The following is a 19,851-nucleotide window of genomic DNA, read 5'->3' on the forward strand; positions in this document are numbered from 1 at the left end:
CACTGGCTCTAACTATCCACTTTTTACTGGGATGGATTCTACCAGTCAGATAAAGAAAGTTTATTTTAATGTTTAGGTCCCAGGTTCCAGTTTTGGTCTGAGTGTCAATCCTTCCTCCACCTCTAGTTCCTCTCTTGTTGAAAGAAGAACCACTTAGGTTGAAGGAGGCTACTTCAAGAATGACAGGATCCACCCTCCCAAATTTTCCCTCTAATCCCCCACTACGCAGTCCACATTCTGCTGTGTATAAACGCTATAATCTCCAGCTTGCTTGCTGCTGAGCAGGGCTTGGTGTCTAAATGAGCCGCCGCTGAGGCGCAAAGCTTAGAGAGGGAACACTCCAGTGCCACCCCCTTGCCTTCAAGTCGCAGCCGATGTGTGTCAAGAACCTCGTAGGGTTTTCCCAAGGCGAGAGATATTCAGTGGGAGTCTGCCGTTGCCGGGCTCTGTGAGGCCAGACTTAACTTTCCCGGTTGTCTCCCTTCCACGAACTAACCAAGGCTGCCCCTGCTTAGCTGGACAAGATCCGGCTAGGCTAGGCCAGCCCATCAGACCCAACCAAGCGTCGCCTAACAGCGCGGGAGCTTCCCGGTTTAGCAGAGCTCCAGTTCCAGCGGGCATCCTGCTAGGCGCCATTTAGCTGGTTCTGGGATCAGCCATTATACGGCGCGTGTTCTGGCTTCTGGGGTTTTACTCGGCGACCCACACGGCTGTTGCCAACTTTTTTGCACACTTAGAAGTCTATTGCAGGTAACTGCATTGAACCCGGGGGCGTGTGAATCAGGGCTGCGGGTTAACGGAGACAGTCCGGCCTTCCAGGCATCGGCGCGGCGCTGGCGGGCCAGCGAGGAAACCAGCGACGTCTCTTCGCTCCGGCCAGAAGGATGCAGGCGGCGGCGGCGGCGGCAGGGGAGACGCCGCTCCCCCGCCTGGGACCCAGCTCCCCCGCCCGCCACAGGCCCCGCCCCCGGCCACAGCCCCGCCTCCCGGCGGACCCCCTCCCTCCCTCCCTCTGTCTCCGCTCACGGTAGGCGGCAGGCGAGCTAGCGGCACCGCAGTCGTGGCGGCCATTTTGTGGCGCTGCTCGGTTGGTGGCGCCGGGTAGGCTTCGGACGGCGGAGCCGGAGTGCACAATCCGCTCCTCGGCCGCCCCTCTCCGCCTGCGAAGCCCTCGGTAAGAGCGCGGCGGGTTCCTCAAAGGCAGCGGGAGAGGCGGCCCGGCCCTGCACGGAAGAGCCTTCCCGCCGCGGCCTCACAAAGGCGGAGAGGGGCGGGGACCGGCCGGGGCGGCGAGAGGGTCCCGGGGCGGGGGCGGCGCTGCTCCCCCCTCTGCGGAGCCCGGGGTGCCTGCTGGTGACGCGGGAGCCGCCGCGCTCCCCCTCCCTGCCTCCCGCCTGGCGTGCCGGGCCCTGCGGTTGCGTCTGAGCGGCGTGGAGGAGCGCCCGCATGGCGTTGTTGGCGAGCGGCGTGTCTAGCGGGCCCGCGCGTCTCCCGCGGGGGCCGGGCCGGGCCGGGTGGGTGTGGAGGGAGCCCTCGGAAAGCGGCCTTTCGGGCTGCGTGCCGGGCGCCCACCTCAGCGCGCCGTCGGGCCCGCGCGGCCGCCCGCCCTACCCCCGCTCGCCCGCCCGCCCGCCCGCCCGCCGGCCGGAGGCTTGTGACGCTTGCCCGGCCCCCGTCAGCCAGCGGCAGGAGGCGAAGGGGCAGGCGCGCTCCGCGCTAAGCTGAAAGGGATGCTGTGCCTCTAGGATGTCAATAACGTGACCTTGATCTTGGCAGCCGCCGCAAGGAATCTGCACCAGCCAAGTTGGCCACACGGCCCTTGGGAGAGATCTCCCGGTGAGGACCCAGCCCCAGGGAGGCGCGAAGTGAATGTTTTGGATCCAGCTCCCTCCCCTCCAAGGAGAGCTGGGTGTAAAACCACGTCTCGACTTACTTCTGAGGAAACGTCTCTAGATATGTCCTGGGTATACAACCGAATTGGGTTGGGTCATGTAAATGTTCTGGCTTCCGTTAGTCCCTGGGGATTAAGAAATGAAAGGAACACATAGTTCAGGGATGGCAGGAACTCTGCCTTGTCATAGTGACATACTTGAAAGTTGTTTATTCCTCCATAAACGTTTCAGGTGGAGAATAGCAATGATTAGCAGTTGGAACCTGAAAATAGAGTATATATTATTTTATTGATTGACAGAATTAGTGTTATAGTTACATAACATTTGTTTTGCTGGTCGCTTACTCTTAGCCTTATAGGGACCGGATAGGTCAGTTCATGTTGGTTCCAGGCATCATGTGGTCAAGGCCATCTGATGAATGTTGGTTCTCCAAAGATGAATACTGGTCACCATATGAATTAACTCACTTGTTCATGTCAGTTGAAAGTAGAATGTAGCACTTGTGTGTGTTTATCTGCATAGCTACATCCTGTCTACTTTTCAGTAGAATTCGATGTATTAAATATGGCAAGGAAAGTCAAGTAGAAAAATGGTATACCATCTTGAACAGTATTGTTGCTTGGGTGATTAAATAAAGTGTTCATATCCTGAATGCATGCGGACTGAGGGCTTTTAAAGGAGGATAGACTTGCTGTGAATAGTGTGCTTATAAATGACCTTTATCTTTCCATTCTTGTTAGATATTAATGCTATGCCTTGTCCTGGATAACTCTCACTAGCCTGATCTCATCAGATCTTCGAAGTCAAATAGGGTATCCCTTGGTTATTATTTCGATGGGAGATCACCAAGGATGTCCAGGGTCACCTCAGAGAGGCAGGCAGTGCCAAACTTTGAGCATCTTTTGCCTCAAAAACCCTATGGGTTCGCCAGAGGCTGCCAACCTAGTAATGGCAAAAATTAGTAGTGTCATGTATAGTGTGTTTATAAACCATCCTTATTTTTCCAGTCTTCTCAAATATTAATGATATTCCCTTGAAACTGTATTTTCATTTGAATGGTTTGTTTTTAATGGTAGAATGCAAAGCCTGTAAATCATAGAATAGTGCCTTGATTGGTTGTTTACAAAGAGGGATGGAGGGAATTTTAATGAGAGAGCTATTCTATATTATATTTTGATGGTGTGTAAGTCCTATCAAGTCACCTCCAACTTATGGTGACCCTAGAATTTAGTAAACTCCCAAAGGTCCTTTTGTTAACAGTCTTGCTCTGGGTTTGCAAACTGAGGCCTATGGTTTCTTTAATCAAGTCAATCCTTCTCATGTTGGGTTTTCTTTTCCTTCTGCCTTCAACTTTTCCTAGTGTTATTAATTTTTCTAGTGACATCTCATAATATGAGATGGATAGGATAGCCTTTTAAAGTCATCTATGCCTGTAGGCATCACAGCTTCCTGTGACAGCAGGTTAAACTGATGTATATATTTGTCTTTTTGGAGGTCTGTAGCAGCGGTCCGCAACCTTTTTTCGGTTGTGGACTGGTGGGTGGGAGGGCGATCCGGGCCTCGCGCATGCGCGGACCTGCTGTGCATGCGTGTTTGTGCTCCTGTTGGGGCCGCAAACGTGCACGCGCGGCAGGTCCGCGCATGCGTGGAACTGCCGCGCATGCACGTTTGCGACCCCACCGGATGCAAACACGCATGCGCAGACCTGCCATGCATGGGCGTTTGCGCCGCTGGCGTGCCGGCGGCTGCACTTCCCTCTCTCCCCCCTCCCGCAGAAAGAAGCTTTATGGGCCGCAAGCTAATCAGCCGCTTTAGCAGCCGATTTGCTCACAGCCTGGCGAGTTTCTCCCTGCGGTGGGGGCAGGGAGATGGAGCTGCGGCCCAGTGCCATTGGTCTATAGGATCCATAGAACTCTTCTCCAACGCCATATTTTAAAGGAATCAGCTTTCTTTCTCTCAACTTTCTTCATTGTCCAACTTTCATGTCTATACATAGTAATAGGGAATACTATGGTATGGATTATCTTGATCAGGGGTAGTCAAACTGCGGCCCTCCAGATGTCCATGGACTACAATTTCCATGAGTCTGTGCCAGCGTTCTCTGGTAGGTGCTCATGGGAATTGTAGTCCATGGACATCTGGAGGGCCGCAGTTAGACTACCCCTGATCTTGATCTTAGTCACCAACAACCCATCCCTAAGAATCTGTTCTAGCTCCTTCATAGCTACTCTTCCCAGTCTCAATCACCTTCTGATTTCTTGGTTGCAGTCTCCCTTTCTTGTTCCATATATGGTAACCAACTTTGTTTTAAGATTTTGAGCATAACTTTGCTCATGTGAGAAATATAACATATTTGGAGTCCAATGGCACCTTTAAGACCAACAAAGAATTTTGTTTTTGGTCTTAAAGGTGCCAAAGTTTGTTCTACTATTTTAGACCAAAATGGCTATCCATTTGAATCATGTGAAAGCAATGGTGTGATAGTTGCTTCAGTCTTTGACAGCTCCTTTCTCAGAACTGGAATATAGATTGAACATTTTCAGTCTGTGGGCCATTGTTTTGTTTTTCATATTTGTTGGCTTATCCTGTTTAAGATTTTGAAGGACCCTGTTCCGGTGGCTTGGAATAGCTCTATTGATATCCCATCTACTCCTAGTGAATTGTGTCTCCCAATTACTCTCAGTGAATCTTTCACTTCACTTTCTAAAACAGGCTCTTCTTCAAAAGTTTCTTCTTGGAAGGTATCTGTCATACTTTTGGGTCTTCTATATAGTTTGTTACCATATTTTCTTTAGGTTCTCCTGTTCAGTATTTCTGTGTTGATTTTTCAGCATGCCTAACTGTCCTAAGAAAGCTCAAGAAGATGACAACTCCATGGACATTGGCATAAGTATATGTAGGCAACAAAAAATGAGCCCAATAGCACCTTTAAGACCAACGAAGATTATTCAAGGCTTGAGCTTTCGTGTGCATGCACATTTCCTCAGACAAAATTTTTGTTCAGATCAACACGGCCACCTGCCTGAATCTATTTGTCAGCAAATCAATGTCAGGTTCTTGCAGAACTTTTATACCCTGTCAGCACCCTTTATTTCTGCTTACATCACCCATGCCTGATTACTAAAGCCTACTGCAAACGTAATACTAGCAATCCCCATAATTTTAGTTAGATGATCAGGCTTGGACTTGCATTTGCTGCAGTGAGAAAATATAGTGAAATTGCTAAGCTAAGGGGAGTAAGAAAGTTTATGCAAAATATAACAGAGAGAGAAACCAAAAATATTGATGAGTTCTGCGAAACATTTAGAGGTACCACCAACAACTCAGAAAATTAAAGCAGCTGCATTTAATTTTGTTTTTATTTGTTCTGAGATTCCGGTTATCAGTATTATGTAAATTAAAAGACAACCTTATAACATGCATTCAGACAAACAGATGCTAAGTATTAATTGAATTAAGTAGCATTGGTCAGTATTTTCTCAACTGTTATAATTCAACTTCTACGTAATCACAGTAAGAGTGTATAACAAACAACTAATTAACTGCAGTCTACTAATTAACAACTAATTAACTGCATTGGGTAGAATGTTTTAAAGTACACTGTGGAAAATCATAGCTGTGTGTAGTGTAGGATCCAGTAGAAGAGCTTGAAGAAGAACATGGCAGTGTAGTGTCCCACACTCTCCTTCAGGTAAAGTTACATCCAATTTCCCCTTCTGTTTGCCATCCTGTATACTGTAATGCATTTTCATCGGAAGGGTTCCCCTTCATCTCTGAGAGGCTTTCTTGGTCAAACAACAAGTGAGTGGAAGAACAGAAAGACAGGAAAGGAAATTAAATCCTTTAGCAAGCCTTTCCATTGGATCCAACTTTTGTATGTGTGCTCACTTGTCTATTCTGTGGAGGTCTTGAGTCATACCAGTTTTGCATTCTTTTTGTTGCTCTCCAAAATGTCTTCTGCAAAAGTAGAAATGAGCTATTAGAATTGTTATTGGTTATCCTTATCCATGGTTCTTCTATATATTTGTGAAACAGCCTGGGGGGTGGAACGTGTTCGGGTGGGAATAGGGCCAATCAGGTTGGAATTGGCCCTGCCCCTACAGCTCCCATCCTCCCTCCCTGGATGCTAGCCACATTCTTTTCACATGTGCCACAGACAGAGAGACACACAGAGCCCTACCAGACCAAACACTAGCTCTCATTGCCTCCTATCGCTCCTGCTATGAGGGAGGCAGAGACACAGAGAAAGCTGCCCCAAGCTGGTGACCAGCCCTGGTTCCCTCCTAAGAACGAGCCCTAATTACCTGCTATGGCTCCTGCTGCCACGGAGACACACAGAGAGAGCCGCCCCTGCTATGACAGAGGGAGAGAGAGACAGAGAGCTGCCCCAAACTGCATACCAACCCTGTTTCCCTCCTACAGACCAGCCATAATACCTGCCATGCCTCCTGCTGCGAGGCACACCTAGAGACACAAGACATGCAGAGAGAGGGAGAAAAAAACACACAGAGATCTGCACCTCCCGGTGTCCCCTAGGTCCTAGAGCCCATTGTATTCCTGGTTGGGCTTTCTTGCTAGTACTACAATAAACTTGCACTGCCATCCCGAGTGCCGCCAAAGCATGCCTGATCCTTGGGGAGACGCCCTCCAGCGTTTTCATGGCAGACTCAATACGGGGTGGTTTGCCAGTGCCTTCCCCAGTCATTACCGTTTACCCCCCAGCAAGCTGGGTACTCATTTCACCGACCTCGGAAGGATGGAAGGCTGAGTCAACCTTGAGCCGGCTGCTGGGATCGAACTCCCAGCCTCATGGGCAAAGCTTTCAGACTGCTGCCTTACCACTCTGCGCCACAAGAGGCTCTTTACCAAAGCATTTAGAAAGATCTATTTCTACTTACAATTATGCTGTTATTCTTACTGGCTTAATTACTATGTCCCTTGTGTACAGCATACTTTCTCTCTTCCTTGAATGCCTGGTACTGCTACAGAGTGGGCTACCTGCTTACCACCTTAAAGTTATATGGTGGTTTTTCAGGAATATTTTATTTTAAATTTCCTTCTCTTTGTACAAGGTGCTCTCTTATTTGGATAAAATGCTCTAGTACACCCTGCAAGCATGTACCTGTCCTCCCTTAAAAAAAAATAGGCTCCCTTTCCCTCCTAGCAAGACTGTACTCTCAAGCCTAACTTCCTTCTTTCATTATCTATATACTTCCTAAACCATTGAAGAAGGATCTAGATTAGCATAACAATAAAGGATAACAAGCCATTTTCCTTCCATAGCCAAAAATTGTCCTTTGCCTGAATTAAGTAGTTCTCAGACTATGTCTTGGTACACAAAAGTGAGTTCCAAGTCTCTTGCAAGTGGATCAGAAGGCCAGGAGGAGGGAAAGAAATAGGGTGAATGAGAAAAGAGGCTCTGGTAGGGATGGATCAGTGACAAACTTGGGTTTGTGTCTGTATAATGGACAAAAAGGCTGTTAAAATGTTGCTAAATATTATCTCTTTATATAACAGTAATATATAAATATAAATATATACATTTGTTTATTTTAAACTGCATTTAATGTTAGGCATGTAGAAAGAAGATTTTGCAAGTGTCTCTCAAAGTGCAGTAAGTCCAGATGTGGGTCTCACTTCAGCAAGTTTGAGACCCACTGACTTAATAGGGCACGCGCGAAATTGTTACAGGAGTCAGTCAGTGTACATTACCTTTGCTTTTCTGTTGAATTGACAGATCCACTTGCCCCAGCCGAGAGATATTCGATAGCAGAGAAAAGCGAAGTGATGCTGCCTGATTTCCCACATCCCCAGTAGCTCTTTCATTCTGTGATACAGCATTTTGTTCACAGGGGTCCTGTGACTTTAAGCACTAGGCTTTTAGATGGCTGGTTGGGGAAAGGCAGGAAAGGTCCGTGTTTGTATGATCCAAACTACTATATAGTGCAAGAAGGATATTTCATGGAAACATTGCCACTTCGGTCTTGCTATTTTTACCATGGTTTTAGGAATAGTGCATTTGGCATAATAGTAGCAATAGCATGCCTGAGTTATATAGCAGTTGCCTTTATTTAATGATTGTGTTTAAATGCAACTTGATAGTACTTTGTCATTTCACTCAGCCACCCCAGTAAAGTTATTGTCTTCTCCTGTCTCATTATCTGTCATGGGGACACTCCTGATGCCTCAAAATGGGAAGTGGAAAGGCTTTCAAACATAATTTGCTCTACAATCGCTTGACCAGGAGACTGCATTACACTCATGAGTCTTTGGCTTTCCTCCTCCTTGACCAGCTATAGAGCCTCCTTTTATACCATCCTCCCCTCTAGTTTGTCCACCTTTTCCCTTCTTTCTATCATGAGTGTTTCTCTGACCCTGCCTCCCCTTCCTGGTTTCTGACATCAGCCTTCTGGCTTAGTGTAGGACAGATATGCCTTGCTTTCCTTGCATGGTCTTCTGCCCTGAGCTCCCGTTGACAGCCTATTGAGGTGGCTTGTGACCTCATTCAAGGCTCTCACATGCATCAGTGAGCCCTCCCCACCTGGAGGTAGTTCCTGTTGCCACAGGCACCCTGCTGTTGGGCATGGCCTTGGTGTGCCATCCACCTCCCCAGCAGGTTCCTCACTGGCCACCATTTCTCCTGGGGAAGGGCTCTGCTCCTTGCTCACCTGCTTGCTACCTGCTTCTGGATCCTTTGTGGAGTCTTGGGCTCAAGTGGATTCACCCATGGCCCAGAGAACTGGAAGATGAAGAGTAGGGGTGGGGCTGTGGCCCCAAACATACTTGTTCCTTTGCAAGTGCTTCTAATTGAGCTACAAATCATAGACAGCTACCATTTCTATTTTAGATTAATTAACCATTCATGATGGAGGCTTGCAAAATATAGGGGTGAAGTCCATGAAGTTTTACTTGTTCTTGCAACTGATTATGATATGAAACATAGTCACTGCCCTGAGCCTAATTAGGGAGGGGCAGTTTATAAATATATTAAATAATAAATAGGGTATATAATGATTGTCTTCTGAATTTGCTGTAACTTTTCCCCCCCAACCCAACACCAATAACCTGTTCTGTATGTAAGTACATGGCTATTCTCTGCCACAGGGCATTCAGCCTTTCCTTCCATGGAACTTTGTACCTCCTTTCAGGTATGGAGATGTGAAAACCCACACACAAAAAACATTTTTCCAGTGGAAATGGAAAAGGCACTGAAAACTCTCTCGTAACCTATTTTGTCTTTTAGAATGAATATTATTATAGTATCTAATTGTAACCTTCCCAGTTACAGTAGTCTTAAAGTTGCTTCAGTTATTAAATTAGATTTTTTTTGCCTTAGTTACAGCTCATAAATGAACATCAGTTTGGTAGTTTAATATTTTGCATTGCTTAATAAACATCTTAACAATTGATGTGTTAGCAATTCCCTTCTGTTTGACTTATTGTGAAATTGCTACCAATAGTTCCTTCTTACCCATTCATGTTTAAGATTCTGTATCAGAAACGATTGTGTAGAATAGCATCTGGAACAAAAAATGTAAGTGCACAAACAAGATGACTATCCTTAAAATCTAATTATCTTAAGAACATAAGATGAGTTGTGCTGGATCAGACCAGTGATCTATCTAGTGCAATGTCCTATGTCACGTGGTCAACTAATTCCTCTAGAACAGCTTCCCCCGGACTGCCGATTAGGACCTCCGATTGTCAGTCCAGCGGCAAGGGACCAATTGTGAACCGAGCTGTGCGAGGCTCCCATTGGTCCCTTGCCGCCGGACTGATGAATCCGGAGGCACTTTGTGCCTCCCGATCCGCCCCTCTCCAACGTCGGCCTCCTTCGCATGACCGCCGCCATTTGCTGCCTCGGTTGGGACAGGGCAGGTTGCCGCATGGCCGCCCACCCTGGATGGCCCAGCGGTGGCCACAGCACTGGTGCAGGCAGCAACCGCCGCCAGCAGGACGCCTAACCGCAGGTCCTCACAGGCGGGAGTGGCCCGTGCAGCCACCTGGACCCAGCAGACGCGGCAGCCTGCCCCGCCCACACACAGGACACCTTGCCCGCCGGACCACGGGGCCAGCAGTGGCCGGCGGCGCACTGGGTGGGAGCGGCGGCTGTGCCGGCGCTGCCCCAGCTGCCCACCACAGTAACACATCGCCCCCCAGGCTATGCTGCTGGCAGCGCCCGGCCGAGTATGCTCGGGAAGTGGCAGCGGACACGCCGGCTGCGGGCGCAGCCACCGCAACGGCGACCCCACCTGCTCCTTAACACCCGGCCCATCGACTGTCTCCTCGCCTCCAGCCCGCCGCTATTCACTCCTTCGCCCACCTACACAGACAGGTAAGCCGCAGCCCGGGGGGGGGAAGGACGAGGCGCCGCCACCTCACAGGCCGCCCCATGCCCGGCATGGGGTCCGGGGCCTAACCCTGCAAAGATGGAGAGCCGCCACACCAAACACCTAAGCCCTGCTAGTGCCCGCTGTATTTGGAGTACAGCGAGCTTATTTTCTAGTTCTTTGTATAAAGTAATATTTCCTTTTGCCGTTCCTGAACCTGCTCCTCATCCACTTCATTGGATGCCCTCAAGTTCTAGTATTTTGGGAGTGGTAGGAGGAAAATATCTTTGTCCACTCTTTCCACCTCATGGACAATTTTATAAATTACTAAGGGTACCCTTAGTCGTCTGTTTTCTAAACTGAAAAGTTCCAGACTCTTCAGCCTTTCCTCACAGGGAAGGTGCTCCAATCGCATAATCCTCTTGGTTGCTTTCCTCTATACTTTTCCAGCTTTGCAATGTCATTGTGGAGACCCAGTAACCAGAACAGTACATAGTATTCTAAATGAGGTCACACCGTAGAACCTAGTACTTTATTTTCTATTTCTTTTTATCTCTGAAGATTCTGCTGCCCTCAGTTTCTCCTGTCTTTGGCCTTTTAGCCCCCTCTTAAGGAGATTAATAAAAGAGAGAGACAAAGTGAGGACAGGAAGACTGAAACAGCTTAACCTCACATTTTTTTCATTTGACGCAGTTCCTTGGGACTTCAGTCGCCTGTCTCAGAGGAGAGGCCTACCTGCTTCATGAGCCAGCCAGCAGATAGTCAAATGGAATGCTACTTTCAGCCCTATTCAATTACCTGATTTGCTTACAGTAGTCTGATAAGGTAAAGGTACTCCCAAGCAGTAAGGCTGCGGTGGCTGATTGAGGTGCAGCACAATGCAGCCACCTGTGAGACTTCTCAACAAGAGCTGTTTTTCTGCTGCTAGATCTGACAAGGCCTGGTTAGAGGCAGCCACAAGGCGCGACAGAGCTGCTCCTGACGTTACTGCAACAACCACAACCATTATATTATCCTCAGTGTGGGAAGCACCCCTTCAGAAATAGGTAACTCTCCCCTTCCATGATGCTGCTAGACAGGCCTCAGGCCTAGTATTCTGCCAGAGTCTTGTCTTTTCAAAAGCTCTTTTATTATAGAAAGAAGATAATTAACTGGAACTACCCAAGACAGCCACTAGAGGGCTCATTACAGTAGCATTTAATTGTAACATCTATGATCAGTTTCAGGGAGTGGATTAGAAAAATCTTAATAAAGCCATGATCCAGTGAAGAGGTTTCAGATGCAAGACTTCTCTCCTGTTTCCCTGCTCCCCCTCCTCTCCCCAAAAAACAACCATACAGACAGCACACCAAATAAATTATTTATTAACTTATTTATTACAAAAAAAAGGCCACAGGCCAGAGCTTTTCTTCCAGATGAAGCCAGAGCTTGGTTTTTTCAGTTCTCAACTTTTTTTCAGCCAAGTCACAAAGATAATAAAGGGGAATGATCAGAGGATGAATTCTTCTTCCTTGTCCAATCTTATTGTATACTAGCCCCTGTCGAGACTTTTTTCTTCTGTACCTGGCAATGGCAAGAGCAATAACTTCAGCCCAACAGTCAACAACAGTAGTGGCATCCAACAGGACTCAGTAATGGGAGACCAGTTCCATATTTCCCATCAATATACTGATATATCTACTTTGTATTCTTTTGTTCTCAAACACAATAGGGACTGAAGGACAGTGCCCTGGCAGTTAAACAGTTAGTTTTCAAATTTATTCTGTAAAGGGCAGAGGGAATTTATAATATCATGTGGGATTGGCTTTAGGCTTGCTCTAGACATCTTCCTATATCACTGCTTGCAGGGGTTTTCAGAAGAATCAAAGCATGAATGTATAGGATATTCTGGTAGTGGTATAGGCTATGATTTTTTAGTTCAGCTGGCCTCTATGGCTGATTCTCAGAGCTCACTACACCAAGTCTACTCCTCCATCTGGATCTAGAGCTCCAACACTCTGTCAGGAAATGGAGTAGAAAATACTGAAAATATATGTCCGTTGAACTTCACAAACTTTTGAGGTGTGCTTCATGCAGTGGGAACTGTTTAGCAACAAGAACAGGATTTGACATTGCACTCTTCATGCATGCCCTGCAATAACTTCTTGGATAGTTCATTTGTTCGAGAACCTTTTCAGTCCAACTCCAGACCAGGCTATGAGACAGCAATGGATCTGCTAGCTTTACCTGATGACATGAGTCTGAGTGTAAACAAAAAACATGCCACTTTACTGGACTTATCTGCAGCCTTTGATACAGTAGATCATGGCATCTTGGAGGGAGAAGTATGTATCAGAGGATGTGCATTGCATTGGTTGAAATTATTCCTCAAGGATTGGACTCAGAGGGTTGCTGTGGGATGCCAGTTATCAGCAGTGTAGGATTCCACGTGGCATTCCACAGGGCACAATTCTATCCCCTGTGCTTTTCAGTCCTTATAACAAATCATTTCTTGGGAATGGATGTCATCAATATGTGATAACTATGTATTCCTGTCCAAATCCCTTGGTGATGTGGTAGAGGTCCTGAATAAATGCCAAGTTTCTATGGTAAGTTGACTAAGAGTAAACAAATTAAAACTAAACCCAGAAAAGACAAATGTAATGCTAGTTGGAAAGGTGAGGCTCATGAAGGCCATTGTGCTCTTGACTTTGGATGGAGCTCAGTTGACCTTTACGGACTTTGTCAAGAGCTTTGGGGTTGTACTGGATTCAGTATTATTACCAGGAAAGCCAGTTAATGCAGTTGCAAAACAGACTTGCCTCCAACTCAGCTTAGCCAAAAAGATAATCCCTTATCTGGATATGGCTGATCTGACCACCTGGATCCACACCACAGTAACATTGAGATTAGACCACTACAGTGTACTGCACATTGGTCTCCCTTCAAAATAAATTCAGATACTTCAGCTGGTGAAGAATTCCACAGCTTGGCTATTATCAGAAGCTGGACTAGATGGAGCACACATACAACTCCTGTCCTGCAGTCACTTTACTGGCTGCCTGTAAAATACCAGGCTCCATTTACGGTATTAGCCATTCCATACAAAGCTCTGTTTAGCCTTGGGCCCTCATATTTGTGAGACCACCTGTACCCTTATATTCCACCATAACAGCTTTGTTCATTGAAGCAGGGCCTTCTGCAGGTGCCAACTTGCAAAAGGACAAAATCAACATCTGTCCATACATGTGCCTTTCCACTGTGGCCACATCTTATGGATTGGCTTGCCTGAAGAAGTCAGGAAGGCTCCCACCTTTTTGGTTTTCCATAAACTATGCCAAACTGAATGATTCAGGAGGGCTTTTCTTAGCAGGCAATAGAGTTGTATGAAATGAATCTTGGAAAAATTATTAGGGACTGTGGTTTGTACTACTGTGTATAGTTCACAGGAAATATGACCCTACTATGGAATTTTGCATCTGTATATACTCTGTATAATATGTCTTGAGTCCCAGAGGAAAAAGGTAGACTATAAATAAACTAGCTACAAAGCCCATTCATAAGAACGGGCTTTGAAAGCCCCCCCCCCAGGCCCTCGCAGGCCAGCAGTGCAGCTGCATTTCTGGGGCCCGGAAGATGGAGGCAGCGGAAGTTCTTGGCAGCCCACAGGGAAGGGAACTTCCCCTCCTGCTGCTGCGTCTGCATCCCCCCCACCGCCCTGGCCGCCTCCCTGCGGCCCACTAAGCATTCCCGCTGCCCCATAGAGGTGGCGAGAGCACTTGCCGGGACCTAGGGAAAGGATCTCCCCCCCCCCCCACTGCTGTAGCCGCTTACCTGGGGGAGTGGTGGAGACTTGCAGACATGGTGGCTCCAGCAGCTAGGCGCATCTGTGAGGCAAGGAGTGAGCGGTCGGTGAGGGAGGGCGGGAGCCGCAGGGGCAGGGTCAATCTGTCCGCACCCGGATTAGCCCTATTCTAGCTCAGACTCGCTGCTCCCTGAGTCCGGTTTCACAAATATAAAGAGGAACCATGGATAAGGATAAATAGATGTAAAATTCTTAAAGCCGAAAACCATTCCCTCATTGGGGTATCCCATCTTTCTCGTACTTTAGTGTCAACAAACCAATACCAGTGAATTACAAATATCACTTTAATTTCTCAGTCGCATAAATTAACCAGCTCATGCTGTAGATCAGGGGTAGTCAACCTGTGGTCCTCCAGATGTCCATGGACTACAATTCCCATGAGCCCCTGCCAGCATTTTCTGGCAGGTGCTCATAGGAATTGTAGTCCATGAACATCTGAAGGACCACAGGTTGACTATCCCTACTGTAGACCATCTTATTCCAACCAGGATACCTTCTTTAGTTACCACCTCCACCTGTTTCAATCCATGTTCCAGGCTGGCTTCTGGCATGAGTTGTTCCCTTGGTCCCTTAAGGCTTAAGCTATAGCTTCATTGAAGTGCCAAGCCTGTTGATGTGTCAGAAGTTGCTATCTGCTGTATCCCTGGGCAAGAATACTACTTCTCAGGTCTAATGAGGTCTCATTTCTCCAGACTCTTCTGTTTCTACCAGTCAACTGCTTCCTATTTCACAGTCTTCTGAGGCCTTTTAGGTCTATTCTCCTGGGCACTCCTGCATGTGACAAACCAAGTTAAAACAAGCTCTCTTTTCCCCCAGCTTGAGGTGGTTCTGAGTGGCTTTAAAATGTAAGCAATTTCAGCCCTTTACCACAAGGGCCACTCAGTTGGAAAGTCCTGTGAAGGCTTTTGGCTCATGTAGCTATTACTGATACAGAATAATGGGCCTCCTGGCTGACATTAGAGAAGTGCTCTTGATTTCAGATAAGATAAGCACCTTTGGGCTGGGCATCAGTTTTAGGTGATTTGGAACATCATAACATTCGTGTGGCAAGATCCATGAGCAGTGGTAGAAATCGATTGAGTGGAATCTATTTCTGGAAACAGTTGACATTGTATCTAGCTGTTCACCAGCAGATCATGAACATGGGTTTTCTCCATATTCACCTTCCCCCAGCAGTCCCTTTTTGATTTCTGATCAGATCTTTTTCATCAGATCTCAGGGCCTGTGTGGACCAAAAAGCTGGAACCCTTTCTGTGGAGGAAAGGGACAATTTTACTTGATTGCTTATTCTTCCTGAAGGCACCCTTCAGACACCTGAAAAACCATGCTGGTCCTGAGATATCATGTTTCTGAGAATCAGACGGGATTGCTAAGGGAAATGGGAACAGGAGGAAAATGTTCAAGCATTATGCTAGAGGTAAGTTATAAATAATCCACAAATGGACAAGGCAGTGCCCTATTGTAGTGTGTGCATTCTCTCTCTCTCTCTCTCTCTCTCTCTCTCTCTCTCTCTCTCTCTCTCTCTCTCTCTCTCTCTCTCTCTCTCTCTCTCTCTCTCTCGTTAGGCAGCATGTAATTAGCTTGTGAGGACAGTTGTTACAGACGAGTGGCAACTACGTCTAACAAACTTATCAACAGACTAAAGAATGCTGACAGAACCGTATATCTGGGGGATCTTGTTTGAGCTTTCCATATTTTCTTGTCTGTCACTAAGCATTGTTCCTATTCTGAAAGATAATTTTTAAAACTAAATTCAGCAATTGTTATTTTCTTATTTCATTTATTAATGTACATCCTACTTTTTTACGTCCTATCTTGCATTGTCAAGTCTACCTAATTTTTGAAAAAATCTCATTAAATATGCTTATATCAGTTCTGTCTCAGCTTCTCCTGTTATCATATTATTATAAGAAAAATTATGGCTAAAAGATCCACTTTAAGTTGTCATTTAGGAGGAGAAACTAATTTATTTATGTTTGGTGATTAATTGTTCTCCCCTTGACACCCCCCCCCCCCAAATCTCCGTGATTTTTAGGTCTGTGGAAAAGGTGGAGCAGGACAGTTCCTTTGTTGTATTTGAGGTGTGAAAATATTTTGCCAAATTTCTTCTGCATGACAACTGTGTCCTATCACATTGATCTTGTTGGAGTAATGGTGGGCTGTTTTGGAATGGTTTTATTGCCACATTGTGATAGCCATGTATACCAATAAAATGGCTAGGAAAATTGTGCTGAAACTGGCTAGATGTTAATTTACTGATGTGCTAAATGTCTAGACGGTTTTTGCAGGGTGGCTAATAGATAGATAAATAATAAAACTGCATTGTGTTATATCTTCAGCTAGAAGCAACAAAGCATTTAGATTCGTTGTGCATGTATTTCATAGTAATGCCACATAAAGAAATAGCACTTCAGTGCTTGAAGTTGTTCCTGGATTCCTCAGTTTTCCACCTGATACTCTACTAGTAATGCATACTGGATGATAATTAAGCAGAAGTAGACCTGTAAAGCACTGGCATTTGTGCAGAACTCTGTTAGGGTCTTTCCATATCTGTAAAGCGTGCAGCATCTTAGACTGAGGGCTGCTGCTAACAATGTGCCTATCAGTCCATTATGCACATTGCTTGCAGAGGCTTGGAGACAGACCATGAAGTGGAGCTGATCTGTATGATAAGAAAGTACATATGAAACAGTTTTCTATGTAGAACAATACAGTGCACCACCTGATAGCCACAGTACATGAAATAGTCCTTAATTTAGTTTCCTGAAAAATTACCGTCACAGAAGATTTAGGGTGTGTAATCTTGCTTATCAGGGAGAATGTATATTCAAATATCAAAGGGCGCTTATTTCAGCATACACACTAATGAACATAAAGGCAGTTTTTAAAAATTGAAAGATTGGGTTGTGAATTATTTGAAATTATTAGACTAGCAGATATAAAGATGACAGTTTCTAGTGATTGATATTTAATTGCATTTTTCAGGGGAATAAAAGCAGCGGCTTTTTACAAAATGAGAAAACATCCACCAAACAGAAGAGGTATCAGCTTTGAAGTGGGAGCCCAGTTGGAAGCCCGAGACAGATTAAAAAACTGGTATTTCTTATTTCATGATAACCCTTGGATACATTTTTGTGATGCTGACACATTGTACTACAAACAGAGAGTCAAACCATTAATCTTCAATCGCAGTTGAATGTAAATCAGCCCTAAAGTTCTGAGACAGATAAATAACTTTTTTATAAACAATTTGGCCTACCTGGTTCAGTTCCAGTACATGTAGGAGAAATTAAAGTAAGATGCTGGTTATACGTGTGCTGAGATGATTCTTGTCATGTATCCCTATCCTATTCTTGTCATGTATCCTTATCCTACCACTAAATGCGTAAACCTAATATACAGAAAAGTAATAAACAACTATAGGTATCCTGACTCAAGTCAGGAGTTAGCAAGAAACTGATTCAGCAATTATAACAACTACATATACTGGCTAGAAACTGCAGCATGGGAGAAATAATCTGCAGTGACCAGAATTGCTGTCCTAACACCAGAGGCTATTCAGTCTGGTTGATACTGAAGTACATGAGTGAAGCAACAGTTCTCTTTCTATCCAGCTTGCTGGATCCAGAGTACAGAAACTTAGATTAAATAAATATATAAAAATATCTCTGATTCCATGGCCAGTGAATACATCGTTTTTAGTCAAATCCTTATTTTTTATCTGGTTGTGTTTCAACACTGGTTGAGCAGGCAAAATTTTGGTTCAGATTCTGTTTCAGTTCTGAATAAAATAAAGGTTCAGGTAAGCTATTTAATGAAAGTTTGGTTTGACTCCCTGGTAACTAGTTGGTTCTGACTCATATGTTCTCATCATTATTCTTATTTTGTAACTGTAATAGAGTAATATGAGTGAGGAATATTACAGAAATCTGAGAATAACAAAGGACCAAGTTATGGTGCAGGCTGGATCTTTTCAAAGTGTAGTCCATGACACTGTAAAAGCTGTTTGATGCTCTTGGCTTGAAATTTCTGATCTTCAGAAACTGAAAAGACTTTAAAGGGAGGTGAAGCACATGAGAATTTTTCCATGTTGATTTAGAATTAACAGAGGAATATTGTTGTATTTATATTGCCAAAGTTGACAGTAGCTGCCTGATAGAGAATCTTTCAGTATAGTCAGGAGCTCAGCTGTATTTTGTGTTGTATGAACAGAGAATATATGAAAGGCCACTGGCTACTTTGCTTGACATCCTTAGGAAAAGTAAGGAGCATGTTTTAAGAACCTGAGCTGAACCTTGAAGCTATAAACCAGGAGAGACCGGATTTCTGTACACTAAACTAAACTACATTCTGGCTAGAATACTGATTTCTTTTTCTCACCCCATATTCATAGAGTATGAAAACTTGCTTTGTATGAGAGCATTTTTTGTAAGTCTGACAAATTTATAGCAGATAGTTTGCATCCCAGACAACTTGTTGCTGAACACAAGGGTAGCTGTTACGTTAGAATCATAGAGCTAGAAGGGGCCATAGAAGCCATCTAGATCAACCCTGTCTAGAATGGGTTAGAACCAGAGTGTAGTACTTAAGGTTGTGTGGAAAAACATTTTGAGTTAATGGCCTTTGTTAATTTTGAACACTTGAATTTGGCATCTAATAAATTTCATATTTGTCAGACCTACTGCTGATATTTTATAGCTATTTAATGTGGTTTGAAAATGTATATTAAATTTTGCAAAAGCCAAGAGGTTCTAATACTTTTGGAATCTTTGATGTGCTTGTGATGCTCCTATGTAAGCAACAGTGTCCCCAGTCCAAGCATGAAGATAAGCTCTTATGATTATTGAAAAAGCCCGTGGTCGCTGAAGCTTCTTTGCATAGGACTGAATGTATAGGACCTTATGTATAGCTGTGGTTGCAGTATGTTTTTATTGTTACTTAAAGTATAATAGTGTTTTGACATACCAGAATGTTCAACAGTTGTTTAGTTACTTATAGACATTTTTGAATAACCATTTTACTATTTATTCTACTACTTATAACATGCGAGTGGAAAACCTGAGAAGCAAGGGAAAATGCAGTTTGCTAGTCTGATACTGTATTATGTGATTGCCTGGGTAGTATGAGTAAGACTATGTGGTGTTTTTTTATACCCCCTGATAATTTGATAAGATGCCATAGCAGAACTTAACAGGACTTCACCAAAAGAGGGGCTAGAGCAAAGCTGTAAAACACTCTCTGGGTTGTCCCTGATCTGAGTATATACATTACTCTGCATATATGCTTGCAAGACACACCAAATGGGTTCAAATAAGTGCTTTCAGAAGATACTGCATTTGCTGGCGTATAAGACTACTTTTCCCCCCTGAAAAACATGCCTCCAAGTGGGGGGGTCATTCTGTACGCCAGGTGCACTTCAGTTGGGATAGACATAGCTGCCCATGGTGGCTTCCCGATGCCAGTCCGGTGCCCATAGTGGCCTCCCAATGCCTGCCCACCTCATTCTACATACCATCCAGTATTGCGCGGTATCCAGCGCGGCCGCAGCGGGTCATCAGCGTGGGTGTGGCGAGTATCAGCAGCGAGATAGGGGTGCCAGCCTTTTCAGCATGACCCATTCTGCTCGGCGGGAAGCAGTGGCACTCTGGCTCGCACGTGCACACTTGCACACTAGTGCCAGTCACAGGGAGATGCAGGGGCGGGCCCGAGGCGCTGCGGTCGCACTGTAGCTGTACAATGGTGACAAACTCTATATTTTGAGTGGAAATGTTGGGGGGTCGTCTTA

At 45.4% G+C, this 19,851-nt stretch overlaps 1 protein-coding gene and 1 long non-coding RNA gene across 7 annotated transcripts in view; one reads left to right on the forward strand and one right to left on the reverse strand.

The window, feature by feature from the left end:
- The first annotated feature begins 1,001 nt into the window (after positions 1–1,001).
- The window catches only part of PHF20 (PHD finger protein 20), a 59,852-nt gene continuing 41,002 nt past the window's right edge, over positions 1,002–19,851 (forward strand). For 2 of the 6 annotated variants that reach the window (XM_077335212.1, XM_077335215.1), the window contains exons 1-2: positions 16,127–16,147; positions 17,052–17,162. In XM_077335212.1, coding sequence (XP_077191327.1) covers positions 17,080–17,162 — 83 coding nt within the window. In that variant the 5' untranslated portion in view covers positions 16,127–16,147; positions 17,052–17,079. Of the gene's footprint in view, positions 1,175–1,701; positions 1,837–15,278; positions 15,484–16,125; positions 16,148–17,051; positions 17,163–19,851 lie in introns of those variants that run through there. The other 4 variants (XM_077335217.1, XM_077335216.1, XM_077335218.1 and 1 more) reach the window with 4 other exon arrangements.
- On the reverse strand, positions 5,234–10,704 carry LOC143836215 (uncharacterized). The gene is made up of 3 exons (XR_013230545.1): positions 10,560–10,704; positions 7,605–7,780; positions 5,234–5,849 (listed from the first exon to the last, which is right to left on the reverse strand). It is a non-coding gene; the product is annotated as an uncharacterized LOC143836215 (long non-coding RNA).

This window comes from Paroedura picta, chromosome 4 (genome assembly GCF_049243985.1).
Source record: "Paroedura picta isolate Pp20150507F chromosome 4, Ppicta_v3.0, whole genome shotgun sequence".
Lineage (NCBI taxonomy): Eukaryota > Metazoa > Chordata > Lepidosauria > Squamata > Gekkonidae > Paroedura > Paroedura picta.